This window comes from Eleutherodactylus coqui, unplaced genomic scaffold, assembly GCF_035609145.1.
Source record: "Eleutherodactylus coqui strain aEleCoq1 unplaced genomic scaffold, aEleCoq1.hap1 HAP1_SCAFFOLD_135, whole genome shotgun sequence".
Classification (NCBI taxonomy): Eukaryota; Metazoa; Chordata; class Amphibia; order Anura; family Eleutherodactylidae; genus Eleutherodactylus; species Eleutherodactylus coqui.
In genome coordinates, this window is record NW_027101871.1 from 338,731 (window position 1) to 355,425 (window position 16,695).

The following is a 16,695-nucleotide window of genomic DNA, read 5'->3' on the forward strand; positions in this document are numbered from 1 at the left end:
GTGCAGAGTCTCACGGAGGCCCTACTTCTACCTGACAAGGTGGAAAGCTCACACCAATTCCTACACCGGAGAAGCAAGAGGCAACACCATCACAGACCACACAGCAAAGGCAGCGGCCCTGAAGCCGTGGAAGAAAAGAAGAATTTGACAAAAATCTTGGACTTTGATAAAAACTTTGGACTTTGATAAAAACTTTGGACTTTGATATGCTAAGGACTTTACAGTTACAAGCCAGCAAGGAAGAAAAAAGACAAATGGACTAAATATGGGAGCAACAGAACAGGGCGGCGTATGGCGAACAGTCAACAGCACTTGCCTACCACGGTCCCTGTGCCCCATGATGGCCCAGCTGATGCACGGAAAGACGCACCTCTCAAAGCAGCAATGATATAGGCGCTTGAACGAGGACAGGTGGCCCCTGGGTTTCCTGTAGCTGCTGCATCATTTGTCCAATTTTGCATGATCTTTGCTGTAAGCAACAGGGCAGAAGTAAAGGGGCCACATAACACTTGCCGGGGCCACTCTACCCATTTCAGGGATTGCCAATTGGCTACACTCAGCTCCCACTTGTTGGGAAGCATGAATATGTGCTTGTTGTTGATTTCTTTTCAGGTTGGAGAGACCTACCCTGTTACCAAAGTAAATAAGCAGGTAACCGCACAGAAGCTCATGAATGAGGTAATCTGCAGATATGGGGTACCGGAAGTGATTGAGTCAAACAAAGGTACACACTTCACAGGTGAAATAATGCAACACATCATGTCTGTTTTGGGTATATTTCAGGCTTTTCACACACCCTACCATCCGCGGAGTAGTGGGAAAGTAGATCCATGGGCAATGAAGGAAACGGGCAAATCTTGAATTGAGTGTCTTCTATTAGTTTTTCTTTTTCTCCGGAGGGTACATGCCACAGTAGCCGAGTTTGGGGAATGATTCTCTTGTTAATTTTGTCATAGGTCTCTCCAAGGAATTGTCAATAACGCATTCTGTGGTCTCTGCTTCTCTCTCAGGTCCTACAGACGAGCGTCACAATCTGAAACCAGGTGGCAGGTTTCATCCACATGTGTGTATATATGGATGTGGTCGGAGTGCCAAGGGGGGTGCCGGATGGGTTTGAGGCCAGGGATCAGGTTGGGGCCGGATTTGAGTCCCTGTTTGGAATAGTAACCATCAATAAGAATGTTTGTATATATATTACAACCAGCAGGGGTTCGTGAGCTATACAAGAGATGCACTTTAGGGGCTTGCTGATCAGTTGGGCCCCACGGCCACCATGGCTTTCCGGAACCGAGTGGCTCTGGATATGATGCTAGCCGAGAAAGGTGGTGTTTGTAAAATGATTGGTGAGACTTGCTGTACGTATATTCCAGATAACACAGGGCCCACAGGTAAAGTGACTATCGCAATAAAGAAATTGGCCACATTGTCAGAAGAGCTGAAGCGTAATTCTGGGATAACTAACCCCTGGGATGAGTGGTTTGCATGGACCGGACAATGGAAACAATTCTTGATGCAGATAGGAATAGGGATTCTGGTTACTCTTATCATACTCCTGCTACTTTCTGTCTGTATTGTGCCCTGCATAAAACGCTCCTGTGCTAAGCTTACAGACCAGATGGTACCTGTCGCCCCCGTATACGTAGATGTAGAAACCCCAGGCGATGGCTATATGCCTATAATACAACAGAGCGATTTGTCCCCTTATGGAGCTGTTTCAGCAGAAGCAGGGGTGACCACTCTAGTCTCCCAGCCATTAGAATAGAGTAGCATGTGTGTTGTAGATCCCTTCTGTGTCTTCGCGTTTAGTTAGCTAGGATTAGTTGTCGGGGAAGGGATTAGCCCTTGGACAGCTGACCAACAATGATAGGTAGGGCATAGATCATAAACTAGAGATAGGGAAAGCAAACCTTACCCCGCCCAGTAGAAGTTATAAGGTATTGTTTATTTTGAGACAGTTTCTAGGGGGGTTTGAGAAGGTACAGGTCCATAAAATGGAAGAATCTGTCTCAAAATGGCCGCTAGATACAAAATGGAGCATTATAAGATGTAAATAAGCTTGTGTGTAGTGAAACAATAATTAAAGCAGAAATAACTTTAGAGCATGACATTCGGTGCAATGTCTAATGATTTTTTTTCTATTCATCCGAGAACATTTGCCTGGTACAGTCGCTATCAGAAGAGACTCCCCGACGTTCTGAGCTTTGGGAAAAGAGCAAATTGTGCTGATAAGACGCTGCGATCATCCAAACTCACAAGGGAGGAATAATCATTTGAAGGACATTTCACAAAGATATTCTCACTACGCTGATTGTTGAACAATACACGATTCTTGATGTTTTTTCTAACCCAATAAGATTAACCCCATGACTAATGACGTATTCCTTTCCTGTATTAGAACTATACCAAGTGCCTTCTGATAAATTATCTGTACATAAAATTTCCTATTGCCTATGTTCCCCAACCCCTGCACCTCCTGTACCACCCTCAACCCATTTGTGTCTAACCCAATGTACCTTATATTGTAATTGTTGTATTGTTTTGCATTTATCCATGCCTGAAAGCGCTGCGGAATAAGTTGGCGCTATACAAATAAAGATTATTATTATTATTATTAATAAACTTTCAGTGTACGCGCCTTAAGCAGAGTGGGCTGTATACTTGCCGCGGCTCATCTCTACGTATCTGTGGGAACTAACTACTATAAATCATATAGTTTTTGGCCTCCCTGATGCATCCAGGTACGAACTAATTTGGAACCCAAGGCTTGAAAGGTTAATGTGACCGGTCATGTGTAACGGTCCTTAACAAGAACACATGGATTTCCAATTGCTATGTAACTTGCGGCACCTTGGGTCACACAAGGTGGAGGCTGGGACTAAGCCTGACCCTGGACCCGCTCACATGTTTCCCACACATAGTATTGCTGCATTGTGGAGATGTGTAGAAGTGCTGGCACCTGAGTCCCCTTTATGCCCACGTTTGCAGCTCCTGACAATTTTGTGACGGAGGTGGCACAGGATTGGAATGATGATCGTACGTCAATTTATCATCAATTCTCAACAGCATTGTGGGCTATCGGCCACACTTTCAGAGAGGGTCGCTGCCTGGCCCTGCCAACCCTCTGCAGTGTGTGCCTCCGGTTCCTCCTCATCCAGTACGCACTTAAAATAGACATGAGGGTGGTGTAGCTATGGAGCAAGTGTGTGGCATGAGGGCAGCTGAAGGCTGCGTAGGGAAACTTTTGTGTGCGCTGTGGACGCAGGGTTGTGTGTGGACAGCAATGTCAGCATGAAACCCAGGAGAAGAGGTAGCGGTGTCACCCGCAGGCAGTGATTGTCCTTGGTTGCAGGTAGTGTGGTGCTTAGCTAAGATGTGCCAGCGCGTGTGCCTTGCTAATTAGGATTTGTCCCAAGTAAATTGTTAGGGGGGTGATGCCAGGCTCTTGCCCCCATTTTGGCTTAATAGTGGGACCTGGGAGCCTCAGATGCAGCCATGCATGCTGCTCCTGCCATTACCTATGCATTTCTGTGGTGTTTCCATGACTTTCTGATATTTTCTGATGTTTCACAGGTCATCACTAGAGATGAGCGAGCATATTCGTCCGAGCTTGATACTCGTTCGAGTATTAGGGTGTTCGAGATGCTCGTTACTCGTAACGAGTACCACGCGGTGTTCGGGTTACTTTCATTTTCTTCCCTGAGAAATTTGCGCGCTTTTCTGGCCAATAGAAAGACAGGGAAGGCATTACAACTTCCCCCTGCAACGTTCAAGCCCTATACCCACCCCCCTGCAGTGAGTGGCTGGCGAGATTAGGTGTCACCCGAGTATTAAAATCTGCCCTCCCGCGGCTCGCCACAGATGCATTCTGACATAAATCAGGGAAAGTGCTGCTGCTATAGGGAGCGTGTTAGGAGTGATTTTAGGCTTCAAGAGCTGTTGCTCCCTCCTGGTCCCCGGCAGAGCACTGCTTTCTCTACGAAGGGCTTTAAATCTCCGCCTCCAGAAACACACGTGCCTTCAGCCAATCACAGCCAATGACAATGATGTCATTGAATGGCTGTGATTGGCTGAAGGCACGTGTGTTTCTGGAGGCGGGGATTTCAAGCCCTGTGTCCAGAAAGCAATGTTCTGCCGGGGACCAGGAGGGAGCGACAGCCTGCAGGAGCGCCGCAGAACGTCAGGAAGGAGTGACAGCCTGCAGGAGCGCCGCAGAAGCACCGGTGAAGTGAGTAATGATTTTTATTCTTTGCTCCACTGTATTCCCGGCGTATAAGGTGACAGTTGGGGGGTCCCCTTATACGCCCCGTCGCCTTATACGCCGGTATATATTTTTATTGTAACACATTTCTGGATGAATTGCAGGGAAGGGGTTGTATATTTAACCCCTTCCCGACCATTCATCCTGCGATCGCCGGCAGCCCATTGCTTTCAGTGGAACCTGCTGTATTGCCGGCTCCATTGAATTCAATGGGCTAACATCGTTCTTCTCTGCCACAGCTGTTACTGCTGTGGCAGAGGAGAACGATCTTTATGCTGACAGTGCGGGGGGGGGGGCACTCTTGCCACTATTGTGGCTTAATAGTGGGACCTGGGAACTTGAGATGCAGCCCAACATGTAGCCCCTCGCCTGCCCTATCCGTCGCTGTGTCGTTCCCATCACTTTCTTGAATTGCCCAGATTTTCACAAATGAAAACCTTAGCGAGCATCGGCGAAATACAAAAATGCTCGGGTCGCCCATTGACTTCAATGGGGTTCGTTACTCGAAACGAACCCTCAAGCATCGCGAAAAGTTCGTCTCGAGTAACGAGCACCCGAGCATTTTGGTGCTCGCTCATGTCTAGTCATCACCTATGCTGAGCATCGGTCCCATACAAAAATGCTCGATTTTCTCATTGACTTCAATCGGGTTCGCTACTCAAAACGATCTTGCGAGCATTACGAAACGTTCGACTCAAGCAACGAGCACCCGAGCATTTTGGTGCTTATCTCTAATGGACATTAGTCATGGAGATCATTTTTATACATGGACATGAGTCGTGGAGATCACCTCTATACATGGACATGAGTCTCCGATCACCTCTATACATGGACATGAGTCGTGGAGATTACCTCTATACATGGACATGAGTCGTGGAGATTACCTCTATACATGGACATGAGTCATGGAGATCACCTCTATACATGGACATGAGTCATGGAGATCACTTCTATACATGGGCATGAGTAGTGGAGATCACCTCAATATAGGGACATGAGTCTTGGAGATCACCTTTATACATGGACATGAGTCTTGGAGATCACCTCTATACATGGACATGAGTCGTGGAGATCACCTCTATGCATGGACATGACTCATGGAGATCACCTCTATACATAGACATGATTAGTGGAAATCACCTTTATAGATAGACATGATTAGTGGAAATCACCTCTATACATGGACATGAGTCGTGGAGATCCCCTCTATACATGGACATGACTCATGGAGATCACCTCTATACATAGACATGATTCGTGGAGATCACCTCTATACATGGACATCAGTCGTGAAGATGAGCTCTATACATGGATATCAGTTACGGAGGAGATCAACCCTATACATGGACATGAGACATGGAGATCACCTCAATATAGAGACATGAGTCATGGAGATCACCTCTATACATGGACATGAGTCATGCAGATCACCTCTATACATGGACATGAGTCGTGGAGATCACCTCTATACATGGATATCAGTCGTGGAGATCACCTCTATACATGGACATCAGTCGTCGAGATCAGCTATATGAATGGACATGAGTCGTGGAGATCACCTCTAAATAAGGACATGAGTCATGGAGATCACCTCTATACATGGACATCAGTCATGGAGATCACCTCTATACATGGACATGAGTCATGGAGATCACCTCTAAAAATGGACATGAGTTGTAGAGATCACCTCTAAACATGGACATGAGTCGTCGAGATCACCTGTATACATGGACATGAGTCGTCGAGATCACCTCTATACATGGACATCAGTCGTGGAGACCACCTCTATACATGGACATCAGTTATAGGGATCATCTCTCTACATGGACATAAGTTGTGGAGATCACCCGTATACATGGACCTGAGTCGTGGAGATTACCTCTATACATGGACCTGAGTCGTGGAGATTACCTCTATACATGGACATGATTCTTGGAGATCACCCCTATACATGGACATGAGTCGTGGAGATCACCTGTATACATGGACATTAGGGATGAGCGAGTATACTCGCTAAGGCACTACTCGCTCGAGTAATGTGCCTTAGCCGAGTATCTCCCTGCTTGTCCCTAAAGATTCGGGGGCCGCTGCAGCTGACAGGTGAGTTGCGGCGGGGAGCAGGGGAGAGCAGGCGGGAAAGAGGGATAGAGAGATCTCCCCTCCGTTCCTGCCCGCTCTCCCCCCGCAGCCCCCCGACCCGCGCCGCCCCCTGAATCTTCAGGGACGAGCAGGGAGATACTCGGCTAAGGCACATTACTCGAGCGAGTAGTGCCTTAGCGAGTATACTCGCTCATCCCTAATGGACATGTATCATGGAGATCACCTCTATACATGGACATGAGTCATGGAGATCACCTCTATACATGGACATGACTCAGGGAGATCACCTCTATACATGGACATGACTCAGGGAGATCACCTCTATACATGGACATGAGTCGGGGAGATCACCTCCATACATGGACATGGGTCGGGGAGATCACCTCCATACATGGACATGAGTCGCGGAGATCACCTCTATACATAGACATGAGTCGCGGAGATCACCTCTATACATGGATATCAGTCGTGGAGATCACCTAACATGGACATCAGTCATGGAGATCAGCTATATGAATGGACATGAGTCGTGGAGATCCCCTTTATACATGGACATTAGTCACGAAAGAGATCACCCCTATACCTGGACATGAGTTGTAGATATCACCTCTATACATGGATATCAGTCGTGAAGATCACTTCTATACATGGACATCAGTCGTCAAGATCAGCTGTATGAATGGACATGAGTCGTGGAGATCACCTCTATACATGGACATCAGTCATGGAGGAGATCACCCCTATACCTGGACATGAGTCGTGGAGATCACCTCTATATAAGGACATGAGTCATGGAGATCACTTCTATACATGGATATGAGTTGCGGAGATCACCTATATACATGGACATCAGTCATGGAGGAGATCACCCCTATACCTGGACATGAGTCGTGGAGATCACCTCTAAACATGGACATGAGTCGTGGAGATTACCTCTATACATGGACATTTTTCATAGAACAGATTACATCTATACATGGACATCAGGCATGGAGATCACCTCTATACATAGACATGAGTCGTGGAGATCACCTCTATACATGGACATTAGTCATGGGGGAGATCTCCTCTATATAAGGACATGAGTCGTGGAGATCACCTCTATACATGGACATCAGTCATGAGGAGATCACCTCTATATAAGGACATGAGTCGTGGAGATCACCTCTATACATAAACATCAGTCATGAGGAGATCACCTCTATATATAGACATGAGTCATGGAGATCACCTCTATATAAGGACATGAGTCATGGAGATCACCTCTATACATGGACATCAGTCATGAGGAGATCACCTCTATACATGGACATCAGTCATGAGGAGATCACCTCTATACATGGACATCAGTCATGAGGAGATCACCTCTATATAAGGACTTGAGTCGTGGAGATCACCTCTATACCTGGACATGAGTCGTGGAGATCACCTCTAAACATGGACTTGAGTCGTGGAGATCACCTTTATACATGGACATGAGTCGTGGAGATCACCTCTATAAATGGACATCAGTCATAGAAGAGATCCCCTCTATACATGGACAACAGGCATGTAGATCACCTCTATACATAGACATGAGTCGTGAAGATCACCCATATACATGGACATCAGTCATAAGGAGATCACCTCTATATAAGGAAATGAGTCGTGGAGATCATCTCTATACATGAACATCAGTCATGAGGAGATCACCTCTATATAAGAACATGAGTCATGGAGATCACCTCTAAACATGAACATGAGTCGTGGAGATCACCTCTATACATGGACATCAGTCATGAGGAGATCACCTCTATATAAGGACATGGGTCGTGGAGATCACCTCTATACATGAACATCAGTCATGAGGAGATCACCTCTATATAAGGACATGAGTCATGGAGATCACCTCTACACATGGACATGAGTCATGGAGATCACCTCTATATAAGGACATAAGTCATGGAGATCACCTCTACACATGGACATGAGTCATGGAGATCACCTCTAAACATGGACATAAGTTGTGGAGATCACCTCAATATAGAGACATCAGTCATGGAGATCATCTTTATACCTGGACATGAGTTGTGGACATCACTCGTATACATGGATAGGAGTCGTGGAGATTACCTCTATACATGGACATAATTCGTGGAGATGACCTCTATACATGGTCATGATTGGAGGAGATCACCTCTATACATGGACATCAGTCATGGAGATCACCTCTATACATGGACATTAGTTGTGGAGATCACCTCTATACATGGATATCGGTCGTGGAGAGCACCTCTATAGATGGACATCAGTCGTCGAGATCAGCTATATGAATGGACTTGAGTCGTGGAGATTAACTCTATACATGGGCATCAGTCACGGAGGAGATCACCTCTATACATGGACATGAGTCGTGGAGATCACCTCTATACATGGACATCAGTCATTAAGAGATCACTTCTATATAAGGATATGAGTCGTGGAGATCACCTCTATACATGGACATCAGTCATGGAGGAGATCACCTTTATACATGGACATGAGTCATGAAGATCACCTCTATATACGGACATGATTCGTGGAGATCACCTCTATACATGAACATTAGTCATGAGGAGATCACCCTTATATAAGGACATGAGTCATGGAGATCACCTCTACACATGGACATGAGTCATGTAGATCACCTCTAAACATGGACATGAGTCATGGAGATCACCTCAATATAGAGACATCAGTCATGGAGATCATCTTTATACCTGGACATGAGTTGTGGACATCACTCGTATACATGGATTCATGGAGATGACCTCTATACATGGTCATGATTCGAGGAGATCACCTCTATACATGGACATCAGTCATGGAGATCACTATACATGGACATGAGTTGTGGAGATCACCTCTATACATGGATATCGGTCGTGGAGATCACCTCTATAGATGGACATCAGTCGTCGAGATCAGCTATATGAATGGACATGAGTCGTGGAGATCACCTCTATACATGGACATGAGTCGTGGAGATCACCTCAATATATGGACATGAGTCGTGAAGATCGCCTCTATACATGGATATCAGTCGTGGAGATCACCTCTATACATGGACATCAGTCGTGGAGATCACCTCTATACATGGACATGATTTGTGGAGATCACCTCTATACATGGACATGATTTGTGGAGATCACCTCTATACATGGACATCAGTCATGGAGATCACCTCTATACATGGACATGAGTCGTGGAGATCACCTCTATACATGGACATCAGTCATGGAGATCACCTCTATACATGGACATGAGTTGTGGAGATCACCTCAATATATGGACATTAGTCGTGGAGATCACCTCTTTACATGGACATGAGTCGTGGAGATCACCTCTTTACATGGACATGAGTCGTGGAGATCACCTCTATACATGGACATCAGTCATGGAGGAGATCACCTTTATACATGGACATGAGTCATGGAGATCACCTCTACACATGGACATGAGTCGTGGAGATCACCTCTATACATGAACATCAGTCATGAGGAGATCACCTCTTTACATGGACATGAGTCATGGAGATCACCTCTATTCATGGACATCAGTCATGAGGAGATCACTTCTATATAAGGACGTGAGTCGTGGAGATCACCTCTATACATGGACATCAGTCATGAGGAGATCACTTCTATATAAGGATATGAGTCGTGGAGATCACGTCTATACATGGACATGAGTCGTGGAGATCACCTCTATACATGGACATCAGTCATGGAGGAGATCACCTTTATACATGGACATGAGTCATGGAGATCACCTCTACACATGGACATGAGTCATGGAGATCACCTCTTTATAAGGACATGGGTCGTGGAGATCACCTCTACACATGGACATGAGTCGTGGAGATCACCTCTATACATGGACATCAGTCATGAGGAGATCACTTCTATATAAGGATATGAGTCGTGGAGATCACGTCTATACATGGACATGAGTCGTGGAGATCACCTCTATACATGGACATCAGTCATGGAGGAGATCACCTTTATACATGGACATGAGTCATGGAGATCACCTCTACACATGGACATGAGTCATGGAGATCACCTCTTTATAAGGACATGGGTCGTGGAGATCACCTCTACACATGGACATGAGTCGTGGAGATCACCTCTTTATAAGGACACAACCAATAGTCCTGATGTCTTCTCTACTCAAACAGATACAGTAGATTTGATCAGAGTATAAAGATAAGTTCTATGCCGCCCGGTGCCTGCTCCCATCTCTGCACTGGTAAGGAGGTCATGAACACTCAGAGGCATCTCTATAGATGTTTTCATAGGTTATAACTTACAGAATGTTTTCCAGTGACTTGGGCCGTATAAAGATGGCAATAGGCTGGAGTTGGGCGGCCTGAAGGCGTCGAACAGCATTCGCAGAGACATCCAGGATGCAATGCTTCCCCTGAGGAGAGATTACCTGGTTCACATTATGAAGGGAGTAACATGTAGCATAATGGAGGCATCTGGAGGGAGCACACAATGATTACCTGCTCGGCGACCTCTCGGACACTCTGCACGCTGGTTCCATACAGGTGTCCATTATATTGTCCAGCCTCAATAAATTTATGACCTTGAATGTCTTTCTCCATTTTTTCTCGAGACGATACAAAGTGGTAATCTCTTCCATCCACCTCATAATCTCGCTTCGGACGGGTTGTATCTGCAGAGTAGGAGAACAGTAAATAGTGCCAGGCTATGGGTGATGGCCATACATTATATAACCAGAAGGCCTGCAGGGGGTCCCCCAAATAATGGAGTGTCCCATAAAGAAACACTTCACAGTAACAGGATCACCACCCCAACACTTAGCCATAAAAGGAGTGACTGATGTGCATTGATCCTACTTCTGACCAAGTGTAAGGTAATGGACCTTTAGTCCTGGTACTGCGTAATGAAGGACTCACAAGATGACTGATAACACAGACGAGTTTATTTTACTTCGCTTTTCTGATTCGATAAGTTCATATTGCTGTCTGGGGGGCTGGGTCCACCACTTCTTGTACCCCAAAATCAGCAGTGTCAAGCGATATTCTCCTGAGGAAGGGGACCTGCTTTCCCCAAAATGCATTGAACTTTGTATAATAAAGGTCTTTGAGTACCACCACCAGCTCCACTTGGATATTGCCACTTGGTTTTACGTCCCCTTCTGGATATTGGGGGATGGCAGGGTTCCACCTAGGTCTCCCTCTGTAATTTGTGAGCATCCATTATTTTCATTGACAATGTCCTACTTGCTTCTCTAGCACCATCCTCCTGAGCACCATGGGCTGTTACCCCCTCATCCACCATGTCTCACCACCCCATGACGTGTTTTAGAAGAGTTGGCTCACCCTCCAAGGATTTACTTAAGGATATGATGCTGTATACTTACTGGAGGGCCTTCCAGGATCCTCTGACACTCCACACTCAGCTGGTATGTTGGTTCACCGTTAACTTCAAGCTACATTGTTCTTCCTTAGCTCTTTCTATGGGATAGATCTGGCATCTCTTCGTAAATCTCCAGTGTTTTCTTCCCACTTCTTTTATACTATATCATCACTGATGGACCCAATTTCTACATCACAACATCACTGATAAACTAGATCTCCACACTACCAGATCACTGATGCACCAGATCTTTACAGCAGATCACCACCAATCGACCAAATGACTGTTGGAGCAGATCTCTCCAGCAGTGGACAGAATCTTCACACATCTTCATTTTAGAGAATTTTTGTGTTAATTTCTCCTAATGATGTGTGACGAACATACAGTTTACTGACACCACGCTGCAGCTCAGCTCCAAAATGTCTTTACACTCTTTCGCTTTCATCCGGACTTGCATGTATTGGCAACCCAGCCAGTCACTAGTGGGCTTCCTTCACAATGCCGCCATGGAGCAGTACCTTCTCTCTGACGGCTCCAGTGTGCTCAGGTGTTGCATCTGCATGGAGGCTTCTAGTCATTCTCGTTACTCTTGAATGTGGGGTCTGCTGGATCCTTCCCCCGGGGGCCCTACAGTCATACACGCAGCAATGAATAGTAGCATCTGGACATCCATCGCAGCTCAGTCTCAAAGTTGGATCTTTGTTATCTTTAGGTGTAACCTGGTAAACATGGAGGACTTCCTCCACTCATCGGCCAGCACCAGGGGATGGACGTCTTCAGTGGGAACAGTTTATGATTTGACATAAACAAACAGAATGTCTCCAGAAATAAATGCTGACCGTAAGGACTACTTCTGGAACAGATGTAACCCTGACCGGAACCTGCGACTAATCACCTGTCCATCCCAGAAACACCCAGGATACATCGCCCAGAGGTGACCTGAGCCAATATCTCCACACCAAGGATACTTACGGGGAACACAGGAGCCAAACTTATCAGGAAATTCAGACAGAAGGTCGTCATTAACCCTGTCCTTCCCAGGGCCGAGGATAATGATAGGACGGGCATAGTGCACTGTACGGAAAGGAAAGAAGAGAGTCCATCATGAGGCTATACACAAAGGAGGCCTCAATAATCAGCATGAAAGTCACCAACCTTCCATATGTACAACCATCTCATAACTGAGCACAATGTCCTCCCGACCTAGAGACAAAAGGAGAGAAGGTCAGGCGAGGGACCCCCAATACCGGGAACAGCAGAGCTCAGCTATAGTGTAGATGTATAGAAATAGTACATACAAGACAGGATGGAAGGGAGATGTCAGGCAGGTTCATTAGGAGGAGGATGGAGGGGCTACAGGAATGTATGTCGGGGTACGTGAGATACATACTCTGAGAACCCGTAGTGCTGCTTCGGTCCTGGGCAGCGGAGGAGAGAAGTGAAAAGATAGAGACAGATATTCAAGTAAGAGAATGGCTCCCAGTTGTATGACATCTACATGACAGGATGCGATGGAAAGGCAGGTGAAAGGTAGATAATGTCTCCCACATTGTAATGGTGGCATGCTGCAGGCCATCGCTCTGATGGGCACATAAGAACAATGGAAGGAGAGGAGAGACTGCAGTCCGTGCCGAGTACTGATACTCTGCACGGGCCGCGTCTACTTCTACGTGGCCCTAGGTTGTTGGAGCACCTGATAACCTTGTCATACTGGGAACTGAAAATCAGGTTACAAACAAAAGAATCCATCAAAGTGCAACATGGGGAGAAGCACAGAAAGAACACAAGACTTGTAAAACAGACCAAACCAGGAACGAGAACATCAAAACCCTCTGATCTTCCAAGATCAAAGACCCATCACTCACACGCCCTATAAAGAGTACAGGCCCATCAGTCACATACCCTACCGAGAAAACAGACACATCACTAACATACCCTACCGAGAGTACAGACACATCACTAACATACCCTACCGAGAGTACAGACACATCACTAACATACCCTACCGAGAGTACAGACACATCACTAACATACCCTACCGAGAGTACAGACACATCACTAACATACCCTACCGAGAGTACAGACACATCACTAACATACCTACCGAGAGAACAGACACATCACTAACATACCTACCGAGAGAACAGACACATCACTAACATACCCTACCGAGAGTACAGACACATCACTAACATACCCTACCGAGAGTACAGACACATCACTAACATACCCTACCGAGAGTACAGACAGATCACTAACATACCCTACCGAGAGAATAGACACATCACTAACATACCCTACCGAGAGAACAGACACATCACTAACATACCCTACCGAGTGTACAGACACATCACTAACATACCCTACCGAGAGTACAGACACATCACTAACATACCCTACCGAGTGTACAGACACATCACTAACATACCCTACCGAGAATACAGACACATCACTAACATACCCTACCGAGAGTACAGACATATCACTAACATACCCTACCGAGAGTACAGACACATCACTAACATACCCTACCGAGAGTACAGACACATCACTAACATACCCTACCGAGAGTACAGACACATCACTAACATACCCTACTGAGAGTACAGACACATCACTAACATACCCTACCGAGAGTACAGACACATCACTAACATACCCTACCGAGAGTACAGACACATCACTAACATACCTACCGAGAGAACAGACACATCACTAACATACCCTACCGAGAATACAGACACATCACTAACATACCCTACTGAGAGTACAGACACATCACTAACATACCCTACCGAGAATACAGACACATCACTAACATACCCTACCGAGAGTACAGACATATCACTAACATACCCTACCGAGAGTACAGACACATCACTAACATACCCTACCGAGAGTACAGACACATCACTAACATACCCTACCGAGAGTACAGACACATCACTAACATACCCTCCCGAGAGTACAGACACATCACTAACATACCCTACCGAGAGTACAGACACATCACTAACATACCCTACCGAGAGTACAGACACATCACTAACATACCCTACTGAGAGTACAGACACATCACTAACATACCCTACCGAGAGTACAGACACATCACTAACATACCCTACCGAGAGTACAGACACATCACTAACATACCCTACCGAGTGTACAGACACATCACTAACATACCCTACCGAGAGTACAGACACATCACTAACATACCCTACCGAGAGTACAGACACATCACTAACATACCCTACTAAGAATACAGACACATCACTAACATACCCTACCGAGAGTACAGACACATCACTAACATACCCTACTGAGAGTACAGACACATCACTAACATACCCTACTGAGTATACAGACACATCACTAACATACCCTACCGAGAGTACAGACACATCACTAACATACCCTACTGAGAGTACAGACACATCACTAACATACCCTACCGAGAGAACAGACACATCACTAACATACCCTACCGAGAGAACAGACACATCACTAACATACCCTACCGAGAGTACAGACACATCACTAACATACCCTACCGAGAGTAAAACACATCACTAACATACCCTACCGAGAGTACAGACACATCACTAACATACCCTACCGAGAGTACAGACACATCACTAACATACCCTGCCGAGAGTACAGACACATCACTAACATACCCTACTGAGAGTACAGACACATCACTAACATACCCTACCGAGAGTACAGACACATCACTAACATACCCTACCGAGAGTACAGACACATCACTAACATACCCTATAGGGAGTACAGACACATCACTAACATACCCTACCGAGAGTACAGACACATCACTAACATACCCTACCGAGAGTACAGACACATCACTAACATACCCTACCGAGAGTACAGACACATCACTAACATACCCTACCGAGAGTACAGACACATCACTAACATACCCTACCGAGAGTACAGACACATCACTAACATACCCTACCGAGTGTACAGACACATCACTAACATACCCTACCGAGAGTACAGACACATCACTAACATACCCTACCGAGAGTACAGACACATCACTAACATACCCTACCGAGAGTACAGACACATCACTAACATACCCTACCGAGAGTACAGACACATCACTAACATACCCTACCGAGAGTACAGACACATCACTAACATACCCTACCGAGAGTACAGACACATCACTAACATACCCTACCGAGAGTACAGACACATCACTAACATACCCTACTGAGTATACAGACACATCACTAACATACCCTACCGAGAGTACAGACACATCACTAACATACCCTACTGAGTATACAGACACATCACTAACATACCCTACCGAGAGTACAGACACATCACTAACATACCCTACCGAGAGTACAGACACATCACTAACATACCCTACCGAGAGTACAGACACATCACTAACATACCCTACCGAGAGTACAGACACATCACTAACATACCCTACCGAGAGTACAGACACATCACTAACATACCCTACCGAGAGTACAGACACATCACTAACATACCCTACCGAGAGTACAGACAGATCACTAACATACCCTACCGAGAGTACAGACACATCACTAACATACCCTACCGAGAGTACAGACAGATCACTAACATACCCTACCGAGAGTACAGATACATCACTAACATACCCTACCGAGAGTACAGACACATCACTAACATACCCTAGCGAGGGTACAGACACATCACTAACATACCCTACCGAGAGTACAGACACATCACTAACATACCCTACCGAGAGTACAGACACATCACTAACATACCCTACCGAGAGTACAGACACATCACTAACATACCCTACCGAGAGTACAGACACATCACTAACACACCCTACCGAGTGTACAGACACATCACTAACATACCCTACTGAGAGTACAGACACATCACTAACAT

The 16,695-nt window shown here is 45.8% G+C and overlaps 1 protein-coding gene across 1 annotated transcript in view; it reads right to left on the reverse strand.

Moving 5' to 3' along the window:
- The window catches only part of LOC136592645 (disks large homolog 4-like), a 55,673-nt gene extending 42,496 nt beyond the window's left edge, over positions 1-13,177 (reverse strand). Inside the window, exons 1-5 of the mRNA XM_066588635.1 lie at positions 13,154-13,177; positions 12,919-12,966; positions 12,736-12,837; positions 10,884-11,056; positions 10,689-10,798 (exon numbers count right to left, since the gene is read on the reverse strand). Of these exons, the coding sequence (XP_066444732.1) occupies positions 10,689-10,798; positions 10,884-11,056; positions 12,736-12,837; positions 12,919-12,937 (404 nt within the window). The 5' untranslated portion in view covers positions 12,938-12,966; positions 13,154-13,177. The remainder of the gene's footprint in view (positions 1-10,688; positions 10,799-10,883; positions 11,057-12,735; positions 12,838-12,918; positions 12,967-13,153) is intronic.
- Between the last annotated feature and the right edge of the window lie 3,518 nt (positions 13,178-16,695).